Source organism: Porites lutea, chromosome 3 (genome assembly GCF_958299795.1).
Source record: "Porites lutea chromosome 3, jaPorLute2.1, whole genome shotgun sequence".
NCBI classification, from domain to species: Eukaryota; Metazoa; Cnidaria; class Anthozoa; order Scleractinia; family Poritidae; genus Porites; species Porites lutea.
Window position 1 is genome coordinate 28,374,218 of NC_133203.1, and position 24,311 is coordinate 28,398,528.

The 24,311-nt window shown below is 38.0% G+C and overlaps 2 protein-coding genes, 1 long non-coding RNA gene and 1 pseudogene across 3 annotated transcripts; 2 read left to right on the forward strand and 2 right to left on the reverse strand.

Moving 5' to 3' along the window:
- LOC140932097 (uncharacterized) overlaps positions 1-24,311 on the reverse strand; it is a 54,267-nt pseudogene that overhangs the window by 18,227 nt on the left and 11,729 nt on the right.
- LOC140930857 (uncharacterized) lies at positions 8,605-9,339 on the reverse strand. The gene has a single exon (XM_073380571.1). The coding sequence runs from the start codon at positions 9,283-9,285 to the stop codon at positions 8,605-8,607; it is 681 nt and encodes a 226-aa protein (XP_073236672.1). The 5' UTR covers positions 9,286-9,339.
- LOC140930860 (uncharacterized) lies at positions 18,618-20,524 on the forward strand. The gene is made up of 4 exons (XR_012164895.1): positions 18,618-18,737; positions 18,970-19,203; positions 19,880-19,967; positions 20,355-20,524. It is a non-coding gene; the product is annotated as an uncharacterized lncRNA (long non-coding RNA).
- LOC140930859 (uncharacterized) lies at positions 20,654-23,767 on the forward strand. Its single transcript, XM_073380573.1, has 4 exons — positions 20,654-20,697; positions 21,845-21,980; positions 22,499-22,690; positions 23,601-23,767. Exons 1-4 carry the CDS (start codon positions 20,654-20,656, stop codon positions 23,712-23,714), a joined length of 486 nt encoding a protein of 161 aa, XP_073236674.1. The 3' UTR covers positions 23,715-23,767.

Consider the following 24,311-nt stretch of genomic DNA (forward strand, 5'->3'; position numbering starts at 1 on the left):
CGTGCAAGAAATGCTTCATATGATACACAGGGTCATGCCATTTAATATTCACAAACCCAGCTCAGAACATTATACAATGTCTTACATGAAGCAAAAAGCATCAAAAATTGCTCTTATGATCGTAATAACGAAATAAGTTTCCCACACAAAAACCCTAATATGAATTATGTCAAAAAACCTCATCAACGTAATTGCCATTTTGGTGGAGGTGGGTTGGTTATTAAATTATAAATGGAATGCCCACAGCGAAAAAAAAACAAAAGATCAAGAACGAAAATACTTCTGCTCCAGATACATGTAGAATTTAGATCAGATGTAATGAGTCCATAACCGCAAATGAAATATAAAGAAGCACGCCAGGGTGACATCACTCACAGAAAAAATAAGAGTTACATAACATCAACATGACACAAATAAGTTAAGACAGCATTGAATTTTAAGCAAACTTAATATTTTTTTACATTTCCTTTTTGTCTTCAAAGTTTGCTTTCTACACTTAACAGTTTCTTGTGCGGTTTAAATAAATTAAGCTTAAATTAAATCGATGTCAGTGGAACCTAAACGCGAGCTTACCCTTTACTGTTATCAATTCATCCTTTTTTTTTGCACTGATAATACAGCTTGGCAAGATTGCGAAAGATGTCTGATTTCTCGACATAAAAGTATGTTACAGTTAAAATTAAACCTCTATTATTAATTAAGTGAACCCCCAATTAAGCGGACACCCTCTATTAAGTGGACACTAAGCCGGGTTCCAAAAATTATTCAGCGGACACCTCTATTATAATCAAGCGGACGCGGACACTGAAATAATTATTGTATTGGGCTAATTTCTATTGTTAAAAACGTCTATTAAGTGGACACCAGGCTAAATCGACAATCACAGTAGTATTAGATTACGTCCTTCAAATACCTACAGTAGTCGATTAATAAAGATAAATCGATGCACCCCGCGTATTTTAGCTTATTATCGTTGATGATTTCTGTTATGTTTTTGCACTTACAAACAAAGTTATAATCACAGTACAGAATAACCGTTGAATGTTAATCGTTTCTACAAACCTCTTTAAAGCGGACACTTGTGAAGGTCCCGAAGGTGTCCGCTTAATAGAGGTTTCACTGTAGTTCAATTGTGTATCCGGTTCGTAAAATGTACAACTATTAAATACACGTACCTCTCAATGCTATCATCATATGCCTTTACAACCCTCTTCAATTTATTCCTGTCCTTGACACATGAGCCAATCTGCATTTTTTCCAGTAAAACCTTCTGTGTAGTTATTTTCTGATAGGAAACTGCGTGCGTGTCAAAAGCTCGGGAATGGCCCCGGGGTTGGCAAATGCCCGGCCCCCAGGCAGTGCAAGATTTGCAAATGCCCCACCCCCGGGACTGACAAGGCGGGCAAATGCCCCTCAGTAGCCGGGGGGGCTGGGCGCAGCTGGAATTGACTGATGCATAAATAATAAGAGTTACAAAACATCAACATGACACAAATAACTTAAGACACCTTTGAATCTAAAGCAAACTTGATATTTTTTCACGTTTCCTTTTTACCTCAAAGTTTGCTTTTTACACCTAACAGTTTCTTGTGCGTTTTAAATAAATATTATATTAAATCGATGTCAACGCAACCTAAACACTAGCTTACGCTTTACTGTTATCATCCTTTGCTTTTGAGCTGGTAATACAGCTTGGCAAAAAATGTCTCATTTCTCCCCATTAAAGTATATTATTTCAATTACATATCCGGATCGTAAAACATACAACTAACACACGTACCTCTCAATGTCATCATCTGTGAACGTCGCTTGAGCAAAGATGGCGACTTTCCCATGTCTTCCCATGCTCCTTTGTTTCTTCCTGAAACCCTCATTCCCAGTTCCCATCGCGTTCAAGATGGTCCAAACTGGCAGAAATATTTGTTTTAATTGAAAAATATATACCATCTTTATTCGATTAAACCCCCCAACTGTTTATATAAACATTTCTAGAGTATCCGATATTAAAAATTACTGGATTTTACATATATGTAAAAATTCACAATTACTGATAACAATTAGGAAAATTTATTTAGAAACATTTGTAAAGCAGAAAGATTTTTTAAGTTCCAACGTGTCCCTTTTTTGCTGAGATGGAGTAGTTATTGTCTGGATGATGCAGATTAAGTTGTCCCAAGTGCTTTACGCATAATCTTTGAATAAACGCCGCCGCGGCGTTTATGGATTGATTGCTCTCTACACAGCGTTGATTGATTGTTCTGAATTGGAGCCGTATTATAGGATAGTTTTCCATCTACGGAGTTACAGTAAAGAGTACTACCATCCCCTCCCCACCAAAGATTGCATTAATAATTTCATTATTGGAAGCTTTTAAATCGGCCTTTGGCTGTGAATTTCAGTTTCAATTTCTGCACTCCTGCATACTTAATGAGCAGTAAAATCACACGCGAGGTAGTTATGAAATTTTTCCCAAGTCGGTTTTCTTGAAATTGATGTAAACGTCCTTAAAGCAATTTTATCCATTTAAAGCTTTTCAATCTGATCGAATACAGAGAGTTTCCGCCAGTGCCATGGATTTCACAGAACAGGCACCAACTCCGGATTCCAGTTAAGGATCCGGATTCCGGATTCCGGATTCCATTATTCCTGCTTTAATGCCGCAAACGCGAATACAGAGGAGTTATCTTGAAAAAATCATTGTTCATTATGCGCATGTAGGGAAACAGATTTGAATTCGAGGCTGGTTGCGGCAACGATTAACAGATTCATTTTTCAAATAATCTCTTCACTAATGAAATTCTGGGGTACGCTTGACCAGTCTTGATTGTAATCATCGATGACGGCATTTTATCGAGTAAATACGGTATAGACAGAAGTCCAAGGTATAATAATTTAAATGAACGTAAAACAAAAACAATCTCTCACAATGGAAAGTTTCGTGGAGATATCAGTTGTGGCCGGATTCATTTACCGCCGGTGCTAGAGGAGGTCCTCCCATCAAACGAACCTTGGAAATTCCGGATGTGGTAGAGCAGAGTAACATCGCTATGTTTGCCCACGACACAAAGACCTCTTGAAAGAGGTCAAGTCTGCTGCTGATGTTGTGTCTCTCCAGTCGGATCTGAATCGACTCGACGCTTGGTCAAAAGACTCCGGTCTTACTTTTAACGAGACAAAATGCAAGGCTCAGAGAATATCCAGGAAACTGAAGCCAAAGGGAAAGTTCTAGAGTCAGTGGTCACCGAGCGTGACTTAGGAGTCTTTGTCGCTAACGACCTCACATGGAGCAAACAAGTGTTTGAGCAGTCGTGTCGCGCAAATAAGCTGTTAGGTTACATTAGACGTAATACAGGATTTACACGAAGCACTGAAGTTATGCGATCGGTTTATCTCACTTTAGTTAGATCTCTTTTCGGCTAACCAGAGTTTAATTTCGTCTGCGCGCAGGCTAGAGGTTTCACTGTATTTTAAATATTCTATTGTTTTAATTTTCTGGGCCCGCAGTAATTGGCTCACGCTGTTGCGGAATCCTGGCCACTTTTTCTTTGTTATTTTGTTTGATCACCCTTATGTATTTGTATTTGTATTTATATTATGTTGACAAAAAATAAATAAAATAAATCAATTTCGTACCGCGCTTCGATGGTTTAGTTTCAAACAGAGGTTTGGAGGCTACAACTATATATTAAAGAAACCCAATCGAACCACCTCAGTTTAAATACATTGTTTGATTTCTTTTCATATTTTTTTTGCTATCGGCTTATTTCTCTTAATTCATACTGTTGGCCCTTTACACCTACGCTAGTTTTGCGATAAACGTATTTTACATTTTGGAAAATACCGTAAAATTTCGAAAATAATCCCCGGGGCTTATATTTTTGAGGGGCTTATTTTTGGAAGGGCTTAATTCGTAGAGCGAAATTTACCTTTCAAAATCGGCTGCGTTTATACTGGGGAGGGAAATGTGCGTCTTAAAATCCACTGGGCTAGCTTATAGTTGGAAGGGTAATTTTTGTCGGTAATTTGTGGCAATTTTTTACTGAAACTCGCTTTGAGGACGTAGATCTTTCTAAAACTCAACCAGGCAAGTACGTTTTCTACATGTACCGAGGAAATCAAAGCCAAGACTGAAAACTGAACTGCGCAAACAGCAAAATACTGTAAAACCTTCTGACTACAATCATTTGACCAACCTATGCCACTGATATTTATATTATAAAAGAAAAAAGGCTCCTTCATGAGTGAGACATTTCTTACTATTAATGTGAACGTGTGATACAGTTAAGCCTTAATGTGTTGCTTGCGATGGACTGAGTGACTGTGAGATGCGGTTCGTAAGTCCAACCCACAAAAATGACCCTTGCTCGCCAACGAGTCCTCAGTAGCTCAGAGGTTAGAGCACCCGATCTAGAACACGGAGGGTCGCGGGTTCGAATCCCATCTGGGTCTCAGATTTTTTTTCTGTGTCCTCTTATGGTTGATTCTTTACATCTCCCTTTATTTCCTTTATAAAATCATTTTGCCCAAGTAATACAGTCAAACCTCTTTAATACGGACACCAAAGGGACAGAGCCAAGTGTCCGCTTTACAGAGGTGTCTGTATTATAGAGGTAGGGAATGTGTGATTTTTAGTATTTCTGGGACCAAACGAACTGTCCGTAATAGAGAGGTGTCCGTAAGGAGAGGTTAGACTGTATTTCTTTGGCAAATACAAACATTAATGTGTTACTGTACAGTTTTTGCCTTGTTTTATTTTGAATTTGAGGGCAATTTCCGAGTACAATCAATTTCAATTAGGGCTTTTCTTCGTTCCTCAAAAAAAGCCTTTGTTAAATATCAGACAATTGGGTACCCTGCGAGCAGTGGTTTCTCCAGGCCGGACGCTGCGCTAGGAAAGGAGAGAAACCATTGCGGCACAAAACAACTATAATTCAAATATAATCCTCACTGATAAGTCAGTCTTTCTCAAGCTGTTTAAGGTATAAGGAATAACGTAATTTAATTTCTGGTTGTCGTAAATTGCCTTCAACGTCGCTTGTGGGTTGAGGGGAGGGGTTGGCCACATTTGAATTGAAAAAGCTTCACAACGGCAAATTTTAGCTGAAATTTGTCCCATGAACATGAGGCCGTTTACAGCTAGCGGTTCACGTGGTACAAAATTGCCATACTGGAGAACAAGAGATGTACTGGGACAACAAAAACGAGGGAAATTTCCATTTTAAATGATGTCAGCTCTTTGTTTGTGTTGTCCCAGTACGTACCTTGCTCTCCAGCATAGTAGACAGACTGATTCAGTTCTAGACTGAGAAAACAGCCGACATTTTGTGTCGCTACCACTTGCTTCGCTGCGAAAAGACGTTTAAGGAAAGACCGCAGACAACGCATCAGTACCGAGACCTGATGCATCAGACTGGTTCAAGCAAATTTCCCACACTTCCTGACCAGTCTTATCTGGGTGGCGTGACGTCATCAGTATGGAGTTTCTGTAAGTCGTATACCAGAGCAGGTTCAATTACCAGCCGCTGTTTGTCAAATGAGCCCACGTTCCTCCTCCGAACAGCCGGCTGGATGCATGAGTTTGCTGTTGTCAAGTACCACCAATCAGGCCCCGGTTGCTCGAAAGATGGTTAATTTAACCATATGTTAGTTGGTAACGGTTGGTTAAATTTGCTAACCGTGGGTTAACTAACTGTTAGTTAAATTCCCGTTGCTCGAAGGTCTGTTAAGCAAACGCTAATCCGTCGTTAGCTAACCAATGGTTTAATAAAATATACCAGACTTTAACCATCTCCAAACAGGTCTGATAAGTTTTTCCAACGAAAGGTTTAAGGGAGCTTTTAATGGGGACCTTACGAAACTACGACGGCGAGGGCAACGGCAACGTCAGAAAGCAATAGGTTTAGATTAGCAAAACAACAACTCTGCACGTGCATCACGCTTTTTTGTACATTTCTTTGCCGTCCCTGCGCGACTACAACGTGAAATGAGCAAATTTAAAGCTTTTTTGAGGACTGGAACGGCAAGGCGATAAATTCTACCATCTCTGTCTGAACTCGGGTGCGGACCCTCTCTTCAGCGCTTATATAAATTCCCTTCTTTTAAGTAGCTGGGCGACTTGGGATAATCGCGAAATGATTTGAAAGGATTCGGAGTCTATTTTTCAGCGAGGTTTTTATGGACGTCGCCGTTGTCGGATCGTAAGGTCCCTAATAGCAACGACGAAGGCGACAGTAACGAGAACGTCAAGAAAGGAATAGGTTTAGATTAATAAAACAACAACTTTGCAAGCGCATCACGCTGTTTTGTACATTTCTATGCCGTCACTGCACGACTACGACGTGAAAATGCCTAATTTCATTTTTTTATGGAGGACGTTAACAAGCGACAACGAACTTTTCTTTCTCTCTCTAAACTAAGTGCGGTCTCCAAGAAATCAACTCCAGGGAAATTCTCCTACATTTGACATTTTCAGCGAATTGGAATAAATGCGACAAAGCGAATGAAAAAGCGCGAATTCACGTTAACAGTGACCTTTTCGCGCCTTCACCGTCGTCGATGCTAAAGCTCTATATTCTGTTCACTTTTAACAGTAAAATGGTGCCGAAAATTCTTTGCTTTAACTTGAAGCTGTTGAAGTCCCTGCTATCAATAAAAGCGCGTGCTTAAACGAAAACCAAATTTTTCAGCGCAAGAAGTTGCAATTATAATAGCTCAAAGGTTTGAAGTAACTCAAGCAGTACTGAAATCAAAGTTTACTAACACAACTACTAACAAAATGAAGCGAAAAAGCAAATCAACTGCCATTTTGTTTCACGGATTTTGCAACACACGTCATTTTAACCGATGGTTAACAAGTGAACACTAGTAGCCAGGTACGTTAAATTTAACGCATGGTTACAAAAAATTTAACCCTTGGTTAACACTAACCAGCGTTCGAGCAACCGAAACTAACCCTCGGTTAACTTTTAACCATTGGTCAAGAGTTAACCATTTTTCAAGCAACCGGGGCCAGATCGTTACCTGCTCAAATCGAGCAGGTAACATATATTTATTTTCCTACAACACAATTCAAACGAAGGATGTAAATTTGTTGTTTGATGTGGCGCGCTATCGTGTTTAAGGGCGTTTTAAGCTTAAAGCCTAAAATATTTACAAAGAAAAGTATTAGCTTAGAGAAACTGGCAAATGGTAGGTATGATTTTGAAGTTCAACCAACCGCAACTATAGTTATTGACAGCTAACGTGAAAGAGACGACTGTCAAGTCCATCGGTAATGCAAGATCGATGTAAATACAATCCGTACGCGTTTCTGCTGATTTTTATAGTAAATACCAAGGCGACAATAAAGTAAAGAACAACATTTCTTCGGTATTTAATTACATTTCCCATTTCCGATGTTTGGTAACGACGCATAAATTAAAATTTCGAATTTACGTCACAGACACGATAGGCCACTCACGCGTCCAGCTGTCTCTTCTCGGGGAGGACCGAGAGAACGGCGAAAATCGAGCCTAATACTCGAGGTCCTTATCACGAAAAACCTTGCGTGTCTCGTATGCCAATAAAGTTAAGTAACCCTTTCCGAGTGGGGTCAGGCACTGGATGGGTTGTCAACCGAGAATATATTCTAAACACTCCTAGTACTGTAAAAGCAACGGCCAAGGTTGTGGGATTAATTTAATGAATTCAATGATCACTTTAGGCCCTAGCGTTCAAGCGCTATCCACTGGATAGCGCTAGTGCATAACGTAATTGTTTCCCCGAATATTTATCCATTGGATAGTGATTCGTCTGGTAGAAAGCACTATCCAACGTTTGGACAACCGAAGGCAGGAAAATAAGAAACGCTTTGACGATAAAAAAAAATACAGTTCAAACGCATTTCCGATACACACTCGTGGCGCAAATATCAACACTTTCTAGGCTGTTTAATATGTAAAACATAATAGTCTAGAGAGCATTTTACTTCAAACCAAACACTGTACTTTCCATTTTTTAGCAAAATGAACATAACAATAAACATAAGCTAAAAGAGACTTAAAAACGGAACCACGAAAAATATTTTCCTTTGTCACGAAAGCGACACGTCTACGAGATGAGGGTACAAATAAAAATTTCAAGCGTCAAAGTTCCAATTCTAACACCGCTCCTAAATATATAAAAAATATTAACGACAATGCTGCCTCAAAAATTAACCACTGATGTAATGACGCCAGTGATCATAACCATCTATGTTGATGTGATTACTGGAAAAATGGCCGATAAAAAGAACTGCCTCAACACTTTTACAGTTAATAAGGAATGCCAAAAAACACCTTATTATAAGGATAAGGCCACAGAAACAGCTGCTTTGCGAGTAACGAATAACTCTCACTTTCGTGAGGCCTCCTCGCTAAAATCGTTTTGTTACACTTTTAAATAATAATAATAATCATCTTTATTGAGGAAACTTTTTCATAAAAGATATGGTTTTCAAAAAGGACCTCAAAACTAGATATATATTATAAAAACAAAAAAAGCTATAAAATTGCAAAGGGATTAAAAAGATACAAAAAATGCATAAAAAATTAAAAATAAGTATAAGTAAAACTTAAACGTAAGTAGCTATATCAAAAACTTAAAAACATTACGTTTAAAACTATTTACATTCCTTGAGTCTTTGATCGTCTGACTGAGGGAGTTAAAATCGGAAACGGCATGATATTGTGTTCTTTGCTTCCCCCAATTTCTTTTGACACGTGGTAATCTAAAATTGCCTTTGTTACGTGTATTATGCCTATGAAGTACGTCTTGTCTAATCAAGTCCATATCGTGATTAATTAGGCCATTGATGCATTTGTATACGTGTACACACCTTCTTTGAAATCGCCTTTTCTCTAGAGGCAGCCACTTGAGAACGGCTAATGCCTCAGTGGAGGATGAGTACAATGGTCTATTTAAAATAACTTTAGCGGCCTTATTTTGCAAAACTTGCAAACTAGACATAAGGGTAATATTATGTTTATCGCCCCATACTAGATCAGCATATTCAAAAAGGGGCATAACAAGACTTTTATAGAAAAGTAGACGCGCCCTGAAAGGCAATAAATGCTTTATACGCTTGAGAAGCCCAAGCCTCTGATTGATTTTCCCAGTTAGGTGTTCAATATGATCAGTCCATGTGAAATCCGAAGATATATGTATACCGAGGTATTTAAAGCTGCAAACATTACTTATACTATGATCTAAAATTGAAACAGTCAAATCTACTTTGCTTTCGCGTTTCCTATTACTACCGATGAGCATGCATTTAGTTTTGTCCAAATTTAAAGTCAGTTTGTGATCATGAAGCCATTTCGCCACACCCAGTTGATCGTTATTTAACTTATCACTCAACTCCTTTGAGGATGTACCATAGCAATAAATTACAGTGTCGTCTGCATAAAGTGACGCGTTGCAGGAGTTAAGCACATTTGGCAAGTTATTTATGTAAATCACAAACAACAGAGGCCCTAGAATGCTACCCTGTGGCACCCCATGCGTGAAAAAATTTGCTTTAAAGGCCACTCGTCAACAGGGAACGTTCTTACACATAACGCAGTATGTCTCCAAACCATTAGTCTCCCGTACAAAACATCCACAATTTATGCTTCTTTTGCTTCGCTATGCTGCGGCCACAAACTATATGAGCCGAAAACAAAAAAGTTCCAAATGTAAACGTTTTGCCAATGATTGACACCATAAGAACTGTCTTGTTACTTTTTTAACGACAACAAAACAGGAGGCTCCTGAGGGTCTTCAATCCCTAAAAGCATCAATCAAACAAGAAACTGAACTGAACTTTTTTGCAAATGATCGAAACCACAACAATTGACGCTAGACTGTAAATGTTAAGAAACTCTTTCCTCGTCTATTTACAGAAAACAGGTAAAGTGTCTTAAGTGTTCAAGCAGTCTGCCACCACTAAATGCACCAATCAAACCAGAAACTAACATTGAAAATACTACCACACAAGGGTCGCGAGCTTCCCAGAAATTAACTTGTAATCGCGGTAAACGGAATAAATGATTCGCTATAAAAAGCATAACTTTTGAACTTTTCTTAAAAGAAATCCTGGTTCGACTCCTGCTTAAAAAAGCTTGCCACTTTTAAAAAAAACTCAAATAGAGTTTTGTGTGGAACCTTTTTTCACACTCCACTTTCTACAAGCCTTGAACAATGGCCTTGTAATAAAATTTTCCTTAAATTTTCGCGTTAATTGAAACAAAGCAACTACATTTTTGATACCCCCTATCAAGAGCCATAATAGGACAGAGAGGGACACTCCCAGTCACGCCTTTGGGATATCTTAATCCCAAAAAAGTTATTTTTAGAACTATGCAGACCATGCGGAAACAGTTTCTGGTAACCTGGTTGACTTCCGGAAGATTCAGCACCAAAGCGAGGCCGGGTCAATAAATGAATAAAATGGCTGCCTAAGTGAAGGGACAATGTGGAGGGTGTGTACTTGATAAACTGTCCTTCTTCAACGAAGAACCTACCATAGAAACTGGTTAAAACTTCTACGCAAACGGATCCTTTAAAAGAAACGGTAGAAATCGGTGAAAGCGACCACAAAGGAGTTACCTTAAAGGGTCATTATTCATTACACGTATGCAGGAAGACAGATGTGAATTTGAGACTGGTTGCGGCAACGACTAACGGATTCGTTTTGTAAATAATCGCTTCATTAACGCGATCCTGGGGGAACGCCCGACTTGTCTTGACTGTAATCGAGGACGGCATTTTATCGAGTAAATACGGCACAGACTAGGTTTTCCGATAAATGATTTTACCATTCGCAAAATACCGTAAAATTCCGAAAATAAGCGCCTTTTTTGAGGGGGTTATTTTTGGAAGGGCTCAAATTAGGAAAGGGAAATTTGCGTTTCAAAATCGGCTAAGAATACACTGGACGGGAAATGTGTGTCTCAAAATCCACTGGGCTAGCTTACAGTTGGAAGGAAATTTAAGTCAGTAATTTGTCGCACTCGTCTTAAGGACGTACATCTTTCTAAAACTCAGCCATGCAAGTACTTTGTCTTATGTACTGAGGAATAGAGCGAGAACTACGTTAACAGCAACATACAGTGACACTTTATGATTACAATCATTTGGCAGAGGTCATAAATCTTTGGCAAATGCAAAAAATTATGTTACTCAGGGGCGGATCTAGGGGGAGGGTGCAGGGGGTGCGCACCCCCCCCCCCCCGAGATGACCTGCGGTTTTCTAATACAACTGGTATTCTGCAAAAAAAAAACTATGTGATTTATTGGTGTTGAAGTAGAGCAAGAGACGAGTGCACCCCCTCCTAAAACAAATCCTGGATCCGCCCCTGTTAATGTACCGTTATATTTTGAATTTGAGGGCAATTTCCGAGTGGCTTTTCTTCGTTTCTCAAAAACAATCTTTTTTAATATCAGACAATTGAATACCCTGCGAGCAGTGGTTTCTCCAGGCCGGACGCTGCGCTACGAAAGGGGAGAAACCACCGCGACACAAAACAACTATAATTCAAATCCTCATTGATAATTGAGTCTTCCTCAAGCTGTTTAAGGTATAAGGAATAATGTGCGAATTTGAAATAGATCACATCACCGTCACATAGAGTTAATACGAGTCGCTCATGGTTCATTGATACTTCCAGTGCACCTCAATATAATAATTATTCTCACTGCATACATAATTGGCCTGTGACGCAAGAAATGAGTTACTCGTTTAAATTCCGTCGTGTTGGGCCTGCGCGCTGGTACCCTGATGCATTGCTGTCCTTGGTTAGAATCGCTCGGTTTTTGCCCGCTTCTTATCCAGTTCAACGGAGTTCAGTTGAAGTGGATAGGCATGAAGTATGAATATTATACGTCAGGAACAGTTTTCGCTCTTAGTTCTCTGCTGTTCTTGAAGATCTACTCAAGGACTAGTATCGCCATTTGTCCCAAAAATAAAAATGAATATTAATGGCGAATCTTTGTTTAATTCACCTTTCTTCTGTTAAGAATCATCCTGCCAGCAGGGCCTTTCTTTCGCTTGCTTGATTTTGGCGTACTTGTTCTTGTGAAAGATTCTGCATGAATCAAGGAAGCATGCCCGGTACGTTTCTAAGTTGCAGTTTCGAACCCAGGCCTTTACTGGTGCACTTGCTTCAGCAGGCTCTGCTATGACGATTGGTTTAGCCATAAATGGATGCTCGAACCCGAGAAAAAAAAAACAGTTTGACCAGAGAAAACAAGATTGACTAGTCCAAAAGTTGTGACTGAGGCGACATCAAAGGTTCGACGTGATTCAAGCAGAACCTCCATTTCTCCTCCTCAGCCAATGAAGCTCTGCTCGCACGGTGTTGAGAACCTACAATCCTGGACAAAAGGCCTTGCGAAAGTGAAGAAAAATTCGTGATTCCTGTAATTTTCTGGTTTTCGTAAATCGCCTTCAACGTTGCTTGTGGGGTGAGGGGAGGGGTTGGCTACATGTGACGTCAAAAGCCTCACAACAGAAAGCTGTTCACATGGTACAAAATTGCCATACTGTTAAACAAGAGATGTACTGGGACAACCAAACCGAAGGAAATTTGCTATTTTATATGATGGCAGCTCTTTGTTTGTGTTGTCCCAGTACGTCCCTTGCTCTCCAGCATAGTAGACAGACTGATTCTAGACTGAGAAAACAGCTGACATTTCGTGACGCCACCACTGGCTTCCCTGCGAAAAGACGTTTAAGGAAAGACCGCAAACGAAATATCACTACCCAGATCTAATGCATCTGACTGGTTCAAGCAAATTTCTCACGCTTCCTGACCAGTCGAATCTGAGTGATGTGACGTCATCAGTATGGAGTTTCTGTACGCCTTATACCAGAGTAGGCTCAATTACCAGCCGCTGTTCGCAAAATGAGCCCACGCTCCTCCCCTGAACAGACAGCAGAACACACGGGTTTAAGGGAAAGAATACAATCCATACGTGTTTCTGTTGATTTTTATGCTGAATTTCATGGCAAATGCCAAAGCGACAACGAGGCAAAGTACAACATTTGTTCGGTATATTAAACGACATTTCTCATTTCCGAGGTTTGGTAACGACGCATAAATTAAAATTTTGAATTTACGTCACAGCCACGATAGGCCACTCACGTGTCCAGCCGTCTCTTCTCGGGTAGGACCGAGAGAGCGGCGGAAATTGAGCCTAACTCGAGGTCCTTATCCTTGCAAAACCTCGCGTGTCTCGTATACCACTAAAATTAAGTAACCCTTTTTGCATGGGGTTAGGAACTGGATGGGTGTCTAACCCGAGAATATATCCTAAAGACTCCTAGTACTGTGGGATTAATTTAATGAATTCAATGATCACTTCAGGACCCAGTGTTCAAGCGCTATCCACTAGACAAAGATCTCTAGTGCATAATGTAATTGTTTCCATTAATACTTATCCATTGGACAATGATTTATCCGGTGGAAAGCACTATCCAACGTTTCAACAACCAGGGGCAGGAAAATGAAACGTATTTCCGATACACAAAGCAAACAAAGGGAAACTCGTGACGCAAATTTTAATACTTTCTAAACTGTTTAACATGTAGAACATAATAGTCCAGAGAGCAATTTACTACAAACTAAACAATATATTTTCCATTTTTGCGCAAAATGAACGTAACAATAACCATAAGCTGAAAGAGACTTAAACACGGAACCACAAAGTAATATTTTTTTTTCTTTGTTATGAGAGTAACACGTCTACAAAACAAGGGTACAAAGAAAAATAAGCGCCACAGTTCCAAACCCAACACCGCTCCTAAATATTAAAAAAATATTAACAATGCTGCCTCAAAATTTAACCTCTGATGTAAAGACGCCAGTGATCAGAATCATCTACAATGATGTGATTACTGGGAAGATGGCCGATAAAAAGAACTGCCTCAAAACCATATCGGTTAATAAAGAATGCCAAAAACTCAACTTATTATATATAAAGATAAGGCCGCACAAAAAGCTGCTTTGCAAGTAACGAATAACTCACTTCCGTGAGGCCTTATCGCTAAAATCATGTTGTTACACTTGAACATTTCTTATAAAGGCCACTCGTTGACGGGGAAAGTACTTACACACAACGCAGTATATCTCCAAACCAAGAGGCTCTCGTATAACAAATCCGCAATTTATGTTTGCTTTGCTTCGCTGTAATTCGGCCACAAACTTTATGAGTCGACAACAAAAAAGGTTCAAAATCTCAACTCTTTGCAAATGATTGACACCATAGCAAACGTCTTAGTACCTTTTTCAAGGAAAAAGGTTCTTGAGGATCTCCAATCCCTAAAAGCATCAATGAAACGAGGAACTGAAACGGAATTTTTTAACAAATGGTTAAAACACACAAATGGATGCTTGACTGTAAATGTTAAAGAACTCTATCCTTGTCTGTTTAAGGTTTCTTTTTTAAGAAAACACCTTAAATGTCCAAGGAGTCTGCCACCACTAAATGCGCCAATCAGACCAGAAACTAAAACTTCTACCATGCAGTGTGCGCGCGCTTCCCAGAAAATAACTTACAATGGCTTAAAGGGTGCAAATGATTCGCTGTAAACAGCATAACTTTTGAACTTTTCGTAAAAAAAAATCGTTGTTCAACTCCTTCTTGAATAAACTTGCCTCTTTTAACAAAACTCAAATAGTGTTTTGTGTAGAACATACTAACACACTAGACTTTCTACAAGCCTTGAAAAATAGCCTTGTAATAACATCTTACCTTAATTTTCGCGTTATTCGAAACAAAGCAACTATGTATTTAATTTGATTTTCTATTTAGTGTTGAGAGGTCTAACATGCTATGAACTAGGAAGAACAGTAACACTTTAAACGATTAGGAAAGTTCCTTTTAGCAACCATGAAAATGACCCAGATCCAAATTCATATAACATTTGGTTGATTAGCTCAAATTTACAAGGAAATATTAATAAATCATTCTACACAGTTAAGTCACAATTTGAGTACGTTGATAAAATTTACGACGCTAGGTCCAGTAATCTCGTATGGTCATCATAATGTTGAAGAAGCAACGGCTTGGTCGTAATCATCCTAAGACAAATCCAACAACGGTGTCTTTCTTCGTGTTTTTTAACAGATGTCCTCCAACAAAAGGCCTTGTTACACTGCTTGCACCTGAAAGGCTTCTCACCAGTGTGTATTCTTTCATGTGCTTTCAGACTTCCTGCCTGGCTAAAGGCCTTGTTACATTGCTTGCACTTAAACGGCTTCTCACCACTATGTATTCTTTCATGTCTTTTCAGATGTCCTGCCTGGCTAAAGGCCTTGTTACACTGCTTGCACTTAAAAGGCTTCTCACCAGTGTGTATTGTTTCATGTGCTTTCAGACTTCCTGCCTGGCTAAAGGCTTTGTCACATTGCTTGCACTTAAAAGGCTTCTCACCACTGTGTGTTCTTTCATGTCTTTTCAGATCTCCTGCCTGGCCAAACGCCTTGACACAATGATTACAATTAAATGGTTTCTTACCACTGTGTGTTCTTTCATGTCTTTTTAGATTTCCTGCTTGGCTAAACGCCTTGACACAATGATTGCAAATAAACGGTTTCTTACCACTGTGTGTTCTTTCATGTACTTTTAGATTTCCTGCCTGGGTAAAGGCCTTGTTACATTGCTTGCACTTAAATGGCTTCTCACCAGTGTGCATTCTTTCATGTGCTTTCAGACTTCCTGCCCGGCTAAAGGCCTTGTTACATTGCTTGCACTTAAAAGGCTTCCCACCACTGTGTGTTCTTTCGTGTCTTTTCAGTTCTTCCGCTTGGCTAAACGTCTTGACACAATGCTTGCACTTAAATGGCTTCTCACCAGTGTGTATTATTTCATGTACTTTCAGATTTCCTGCCTGGCTAAAGGCCTTCTTACCTGTGGATGTGGGTGCAAACACTTAACCTTTTTCTTCTATAATAGTCAAATATGCATTAAAGCTGCTACTAATGCTTTGGAAATTTCAGCTACAAAAAAATATATTCATCTTCAGACTATAAAAGCAGCACTGTTACTAACAGCCGGGGACCAGGTATTTCCTTAGCTAATACAAGTAAGAAAATAGACAAAAAGCACTTCCTGTTTGTTCAGTTCCCGCCTGGTATACACATACCAAGCAAAGTGAAGTTAAAGTGACAGCCCTGTAACAACTTAACCTTTTTTTTACCTTTCAAAACTGTTTTTGGTGCCCTAGAATAATAATGTCCCAACATGCCTACCACAAGAACCACAATTCAACGAGGCTGACACAATGTGCCGAAAGCTGTGAAGTTTGCAACAAAAAGCTGCTAATTAAAAACTGACCACAGAGTCTATTTGATGCTATGCATGTTTCAACGAACACAAAAAGATACATGCTACCATGGACGGTGAAATTATCCAACCTGTCATGTTGAAGCTTTAAAACCAAAAAAACTAAGGTGTTTACAAGATATGGTAGAAAATACGATGATGGGCAAAAATGCTTCATATGATACACAGGGTCATTCCATATAATAATCACAAACCCAGCTCACGACATTATACAATGTCTTACATGATGCAAAAAGCATCAAAAATTGCTCTTATGACTGTAATAGCGAAATAACTTTCCCACGCCAAAACCCTAATATGAATCGAAAACACCAAAGTGGGAATTAAATTGGCTCAATTCCAAAAAGAAGGCTCAAAGTTCTATTTTTAATTTGTGACCCATAAGAAGAACAAGAGAAGGTTGAAGTATTCAGGAGTGATGACGCATATGCATGTGCATTAATACATTTTTCCAGTGCATTGAGGAAAAGTCACATTTTCTTAGTGTTAACGGTAACGTCAAAACATCTCATCAACGTAATTGCCATGTGGCTGGAGGTGGGTTGGTTATTAAATTATAAATGGAATGGCCACAACCAAGACAAGAAAGACATCAATGTTAGGGCAAAAACAATAGTCCAACAACGGATATACTTCTGCTCCAGATACATGTAGAATTTAAACCACATGTAATGAGTCCATAACCTCAAATGAAATATATAGAAGCACGCCAGGGTGACATCACTCACATAAATAATAAGAGTTACAAAACATCAACATGACACAAATAACTTAAGACAGCTTTGAATCTAAAGCAAACTTGATATTTTTTCACTTTTCCTTTTTACATTCAAAGTTTGCTTTCTACACCTAACAGTTTCTTGTGCGGTTTAAATAAATATTATATTAAATTGATGTCAACGCAACCTAAACGCTAGCTTACGCTTTACTGTTATGATCCTTTGTTTTTGAGCTGGTAATACAGCTTGGCAAGCTTGCAGAAAATGTCTGATTTCTCCACATTAAAGACTATTAGTTCAATTCCATATCCGGTTCGTAAAACGTACAACTATTACACCTACCTCTCAATGTCATCATCATGTGTACCTCGCATGAGCAAAGATGGCGACTTTCCCATGTCTTCCCCAACCTCGTCCCCAGGGGTCCCTTTTTGTCATGCGCTGGAAAAATCGGGACCCCTGGCCAATCGGGTTTCAGGGCCAATTCCTATTGGCTGTTGAAAGACAAAAGCGTAACAAACGGAAGTCCAGATAACCCACAACATGGCAGAACCTCCGAAAACACCGACTAAAGCAGCGACCCGGGTTTGTCGAACCTGCAACGAAAACATAGTTGTGAAGAATCATCCTTTAGATTTATTTGGTGCAAAGGCATCACAAGAAAACATTCCTTCGGTTCTGGAAAGGTTCTTTGAGTTAAAAGTTGCGTTAAACGATGATCTCCCGTCATATATCTGTAGATGTGGTTACCATAAAGTGGTGAAGTTCCAGGAATTTTTTAGAAAAATAGCGTTTTCGAAGCAACAACAAGAGTCAGTTTTACGTGTCAAAACAGGGAAAACAATGGCAGAGAGTCCATCGGGAAGATCCCCGCAAACGAGACGTGACCTAAAGAAGAGCAGAACTTACGAAGACGCACCTGCTACAGAGCCCCACAGCAGATCGCTTTTTCAGATGCACATGATCAAACCTTCGAAAACTCGGCCACGGCCAATACTTCCTGCACCTTCATCAGAACGCGACGGGAAAAATCGAAAGCTTGCAAAGAGAGTTAAATCCTCAACAGAGCCCTCAACGCTATCAAAACAAGACGAAATCCTCTCGGAGTCTGGTTTGCTGAACCCATTGGTATTTTATATTCGCGAAATTCAATACCTGTACACCATTACATATAAAGTTAGATTAGTTCTTGGCTGCTAGGCCCTTCAAGCTGTGATATCAAAATTTACATTTTCCTTACTGTTTTTCCAACGTGTTTAATATTCTCAAGCTGAAAAGCAATATTTGCCATGGTATATATATATAATTTTTTTCTCACATGCATGATACATGATACATGATACTGATACATGCAAGGTGAGGAGAAATTGCATCCTGATCTCTGTACGAGAGTACAAAATAATATACCCTAATTTTTAATCAAGCTTATGTCATGCTAAGTAGCTTACAATTTAGCTATGAAAGAGATACTTATCTGTATTTATAAAGCAATTATAATATAGATTATTAGCTTGAATTATAATAAATATTATAAAAAATGCTTGTTGGGTTGTACTTAAATGTTTTTTTTCTCTCGTATAATCTAATTGCATAATGGTTGAGTTGTTGAGTTTCAGATGACCTTAATTTAGAGACCATCCTGTTGTGTTTGAAGTAAACATTCAAGCCAAAAATGTAAGTAACCAGTAAGCTCTACTTTTCTTTTTTAATCAAGTAAAAAGTGGTATCAAATTATGTGTAATACATTTCTTTAAACATGCAGTTACTGAATGTCTGTAATTTTATGGAACTCAATCTTGACTGCCCTTCACCCAAAAAGAAACTAACTAAATAAATAAATAATAAAATTAATAGAGAAATTAACTTTAATACATTTTTCTTTCTGGCTTTTTAAAATTTATATTAGCTCAAAGATGAGCCACTTTTGGAGGAAGGAACCAAAACTGTTGACACGTTGGCCACACTGATGTTGACTGGATGCACAACCCATCAGATTGCTGAGATAATCATGCAATGCTGACCTTTAAGAAATGCAGTTAAGTGTTTGTTCTAGAACGATGTGAATGAACAGTGTCAGAAACTCTGCAACAGGAGTGCTGAGAATTCATCTGTACTTCGTACTCCACCTTCCAAGCACAAGGTAATTACTAACAACCTTATGGTTAAGGGCTAGTGTAGAAAGTAAAATGCATTCAGGCATTGTAATTTTTTTATAACCAATAAAATTTAAAATTCACTTGAAATTGGAATTTGATCAAAATAATCTTTAAGAACCCTAAATAAAAAATAAATAAATTATGATGCATTTTTTAATTAAGGGAAATAACATGATAACATACAAATGTATAATTCTATGTTCTAGAAAAAACTGACTGTTAATCTAATTCAAGTTGATTTCTAAACAGGAGTTAAAGAATTTTTCCTGGGAAAAGGTTATCACAGAAATGAAGGAGCATGTCCCTGATGTACTGGATGTCCTAGCTGCTGTAGCAATTCCAAATGTCACAGCTTATGAAGACAGTGCAAAGCAGATTGCCCCACTTTGTACTGCATATATGGCATACTAATGTTTACCTGGTGGAAAGAACTAAGCTTGATACAGAAGATGAACAGTATATTGCTCAGTACTGGACATGTTACTGAAAGGGTATTTAATGTATCACAATTAACTGTGCTTTCATGTGTATTATTGCAGCCATACCGGGGCTTTATTAAAGGAGCATTATACTTTATTTTTGATTGGTTAAACTTGATCCGTAGTGAATCTTGCCAAAGACAAATGCAGATCTGGTTATTTGTATTTTAATATTCTGCAGACAATGAAGAGGCTTAACAGAGCAGGTGTAACAATGACCAGGGAAACCTACAGGGGCATCATGGATGACATTGGGTCTGACTTAACAGGTAGATGAACATATTAAATATGTTAAATAATAATAATTAACCCTCTTGAATTCACATGTTACTAGTTTTTCATTATTTACTATATGCTAGTAAGTCAGTCTTAAATTTGAAAATAAAGTAAACAATTTAAATACATGTTTTACTTTAGAAACTCTGGAACAATATCATTATGTTAAAAAAAATCTGTAATTAAAATGTATTGTGTGTTAAAAAGGAGAGAATCTGTCAAGTGGCAAGGATCAGTCCTAAAGAAAAGTTAATAATGAAACTTATTTTCTTCCTTTTTAACATTTAAATCTAGGTCTATACAATTACGCATAGAACTTCATAAGCTGTCTAAAAGAAGTTCAATTAAAACGCTTTGTTCTTTATTTTTTAAATTAACAGTCACTATAAGAAGGCATGTGTCAGCTGGATGTGTACCCAGGTTATTCTTTGATAATCTGGACTTCAAGGTATTGGTTAACATCATACTGTAGAATCACCGCCACTCAGATATGCATTGGATTGCTCATTATGTAACATTCGACAGAGTACCCTCTGATCACCTCGATGATTCCAAACCTATATCTGATGGCACACAATTTGAGAATATTGAGTACCTCCTGTGTCAAAGTGAACTTGACAAGTTGCGAAGTGATTTCATCGTCCTAGTGGCCCGTATTCTTGCTGAATTCTTTAAATTCATGGAGCCTCTCAAATCTGCCATACCAAAGCATATCCAACACAGGTAGGAATAACTATAATTAATTATGATATGCTATACAGGTATTTAGTTTTAAAAAATTTAAGCCAAACAAGCCCAAAAAGGTTATACAATCCCACACCGGTCTGCCGTCTTGGCCATAGACATCTTTGATTTCCCTTTGTGCCTCAAGCATAAAAAGGAAATGGTCAAGACAATGCTTTGCAGTATTAATATATAGATATTTTTAGCCAGGGCTAAAAGCGAAGCTTTGGTTAATAATACTTGACGTAAACAAAAAAAAATTAAATCATGTAATGCTAAATATGGAGGGCAATGAAAATGGCATCAAGATCAATAGATCTAATTAGCAAAGAAACAAATTGCATGTGCAGCACACTTTTTTTCTAATTAGCAAAAACACAAATTTGCACATGCAGCACGCTTTTTGGCTTTCTCGTTGTTTTGCACAACTACAATGCTGTTTTGTAGGACTAAGACGTCAAACTTCCTAGTTACACATTATTTTTATGGAGAAATTGTCATATAAGTGCTCACCCAATATTTTGTCTTCTGTGTTCATGCATGATTGCTTTTATTTTTCACTGCCACTCATTTTCACCTTGCTGGCTGCTAGCATTTCTCATTCTCACAGCCACTTTGAATTTTCATGTTTTCCTTCCTACAAAATTTGTCTCTTTTGTTTTCAATCACTCGCTTTAGCTCTTTCTCTGTTATCCACATGAGTGTAAACATCAAAAAAAACGTCGAAAAAGACACAACTTTTTGTTGTTGTTTTTTCTTTCTAAAAGTCCGGGCGGTCATGTGATTCTTTCCAAATAAAACCTTGAGTTGCATTTGGGTTGCCAGCATACCTGTTGATTGAATGATTTTAAATTGACATGCCTGTGGTGCGAACGGATGGTTGGTCGGTCAGTCGGTGTACGGTCATGTGTTCTTGGATGGGTAGTTTATCACAATTTTTTACCCATGGTGTTCCGCTGCGCGCGTTTCACGCGTGCGAGAGCTCCGATATCAAGTTTCTTGGTAGACTATACTTAATTTGCTCCTTTAAAGATAGTATACAAGAGTTTTTCATGTGCCATGGAAAGGTGTGGTCTATTTGTTATTTATTTGAGATAAGATAATGATTTTAACTTAAATTGAAAGAGCTTTGGTATATTGTGTTCAGGTACTCTGAATTCATGAACAAAAAGTCTGTCATTATTGGACTACCAGTGGTACCTTACAATCAATCCAAGCATGCAGATGTTTGCCAATATCTTGAATATGTTCAAAAGCTACTGGTTGATATCTACAAGCCACAGGTAATCATTATTTATTAATTTTTTCAAAGTCAAATCATAAATTACAGGATACAAGATAGAAAATCATCAAATGTCACCACAAGGACTTCAATGCTGGGTCATATATCATTAAAATTCAATAAATATGAATGGCAAACATATGCCTTTCATTCTCTGATCAAGCTATTAAAATATAATCGCTGAGTATGGAAAGAGCATAGCAGTTTCACTTGTCTTTGAACATTTGAACCTGATGTACCAAATAGTTTTGGAGAAAAACTTGAAATTTTGCAAGGAATGTATGAGCTCATAGTGTTTTGCCACTGAGAAATTTTGCAGTTTTTGATGGCTGCTATTTCCTTTGTTACGTCTGATTGCAAAGAGCTGAAAATTGCACAAACTGCTCAGAGTATCCAGCTCTTTCAACTTTTGAACCTAGCTTTTACATACACTGACATTTTCTATGGGTAAACTCTTATGCTAATGAGCAAAAATGCAAATAATGATGTCAGCAAAGATTCGCGAATTGTTCTTAACAGAACCAAGACATGCCAGTTAATGCAGATGAAGTACTCAAGAATGTTAAAGTGCCACTGGGAGGAGACCTCCTTGGACGAGAAAGAATTACTGGGGCCAAAAAGACTAGACTTGGGTGCGACAGTGCAGCAGAGAGATTTGAAAGTATTGTTGAGACACCTGCACTTTGGCATGCAAAACAATCCTTTCTAGGGGTTAGTTTTTTAATTATAACATAATCTGATTATTCCTTATTTTAAAAAAGATCGAATGACCTCGAATGTCCGTTCTTCCAGTTTTTACCTAAAAGAACACGAGGTACAATCTTAGAAAAACGTCAGTCTCTGTCCCTAGAATCTACACTGACAGGTTTAAGAACGTTTTTAATAACAGAATAATTTTTAGATATGATATGTAAATAGTTTTTTGAGTTTATATTGTAACTTAGGATATGTAATTTTATCTTAAGAAATAAAGATTATTATAATTATTGTTATTATTATTATTATTATTATTATTATTATTATTATTATTATTATTTTATTATTTTATTATTTTAACCATTGTCTTTTGGTTTTTTTATTCTGGTTTTGCCTCTGTTTGGTAAAAAGATACTTCAGTTAATGACTAAGTAACTTTATTCCCAATCAAAAATGAAAATAGCAGGATGGGTCCAAGGGACAGCTATTCAAAATATTTTAAAAATATTTCTTTACCTTCAATTATCTGCTCAGAATGCATGCAGGTGGTACTCTTTCAAGATTTAAATAATTTGCTTTTAACACAATCTCATTTCCAGAGGCCAAGGCAGCACTTTTTCGAATCTGAGTATTAGCCTGGTAGAGGTTTGAACTCACAACCTCCCACTTGACAAGCTGGCAGTCTTCCAGCTGTGCAAAGGTTTTCCTTGTCCAAAATTGAATTGTCATTAAGGTCAAAAAACATTTTCACCCTAAATTAAAATTTCTATAATTTAAAAACTAAAGAAATTCAACATGCAGTCCAGGTTGAAAGCAACCTGAATTTCCTTTCAACTATATAAACAACAGATATTTAATATAGTCAGACAGAGTTCACATATAAATCAAGTAGACAATTAATAAACATTGCTTATTCTTCTTATAGTATATCTGGGACCAACTTTACAAGCCAACTCCTGCAAGTGGTAGAAGAGACATTGGCACCCTGTATTACTTTAGGCAAACTTTCGGACTTGCTAATGTGCCACCAAGGGTTTAAGACAACTACCCAAGTTGTGAGTCACTGATGTTGTCGGCAACAAAGGCTTACATTTGTGCAGCATTCATGGTATGGGCAGGGACAACAGACACTGCTACCTCTCCATCATGGGTAAGCTCTGTTGCAAAGTAGAGAAGTTCAGCAGTCCAGTGGGAAAGCCTGCAAATTCAAATTGGCAAGTTTGTTGATGAATACGTGTTGACAGAGTTTGATATTGAAAGAGCCTGGCGGGAGCAGCTAGAACAACAATGCCAACAGAAAGAAAACCGAAGGAGATCTGCTGGCAATAATGATGAGATGACTGCAATTTCATCCCCTGCTCAGCAACCATACTCTTCTGGTATGTCTATAAACAATACTTTAACATACAGTACAATGCTGTGTGTGTGAAAATGAAGCATTAAACTACATTATTTCTATTAAAATTTTCAAATATTGGTATAAGGCACCAGGGTGCAAAGAAAGTCAGTTTTGTGGTTTGCCATCCAGGCAAGCTGTAGTTAAATAGAACATGTACTTGCCCAAGAGTCATTTTAACTATAGCCCAAAAATATATTTTGATGAGCAGGATCGATCGACTGATAACAGTTCTGTAAT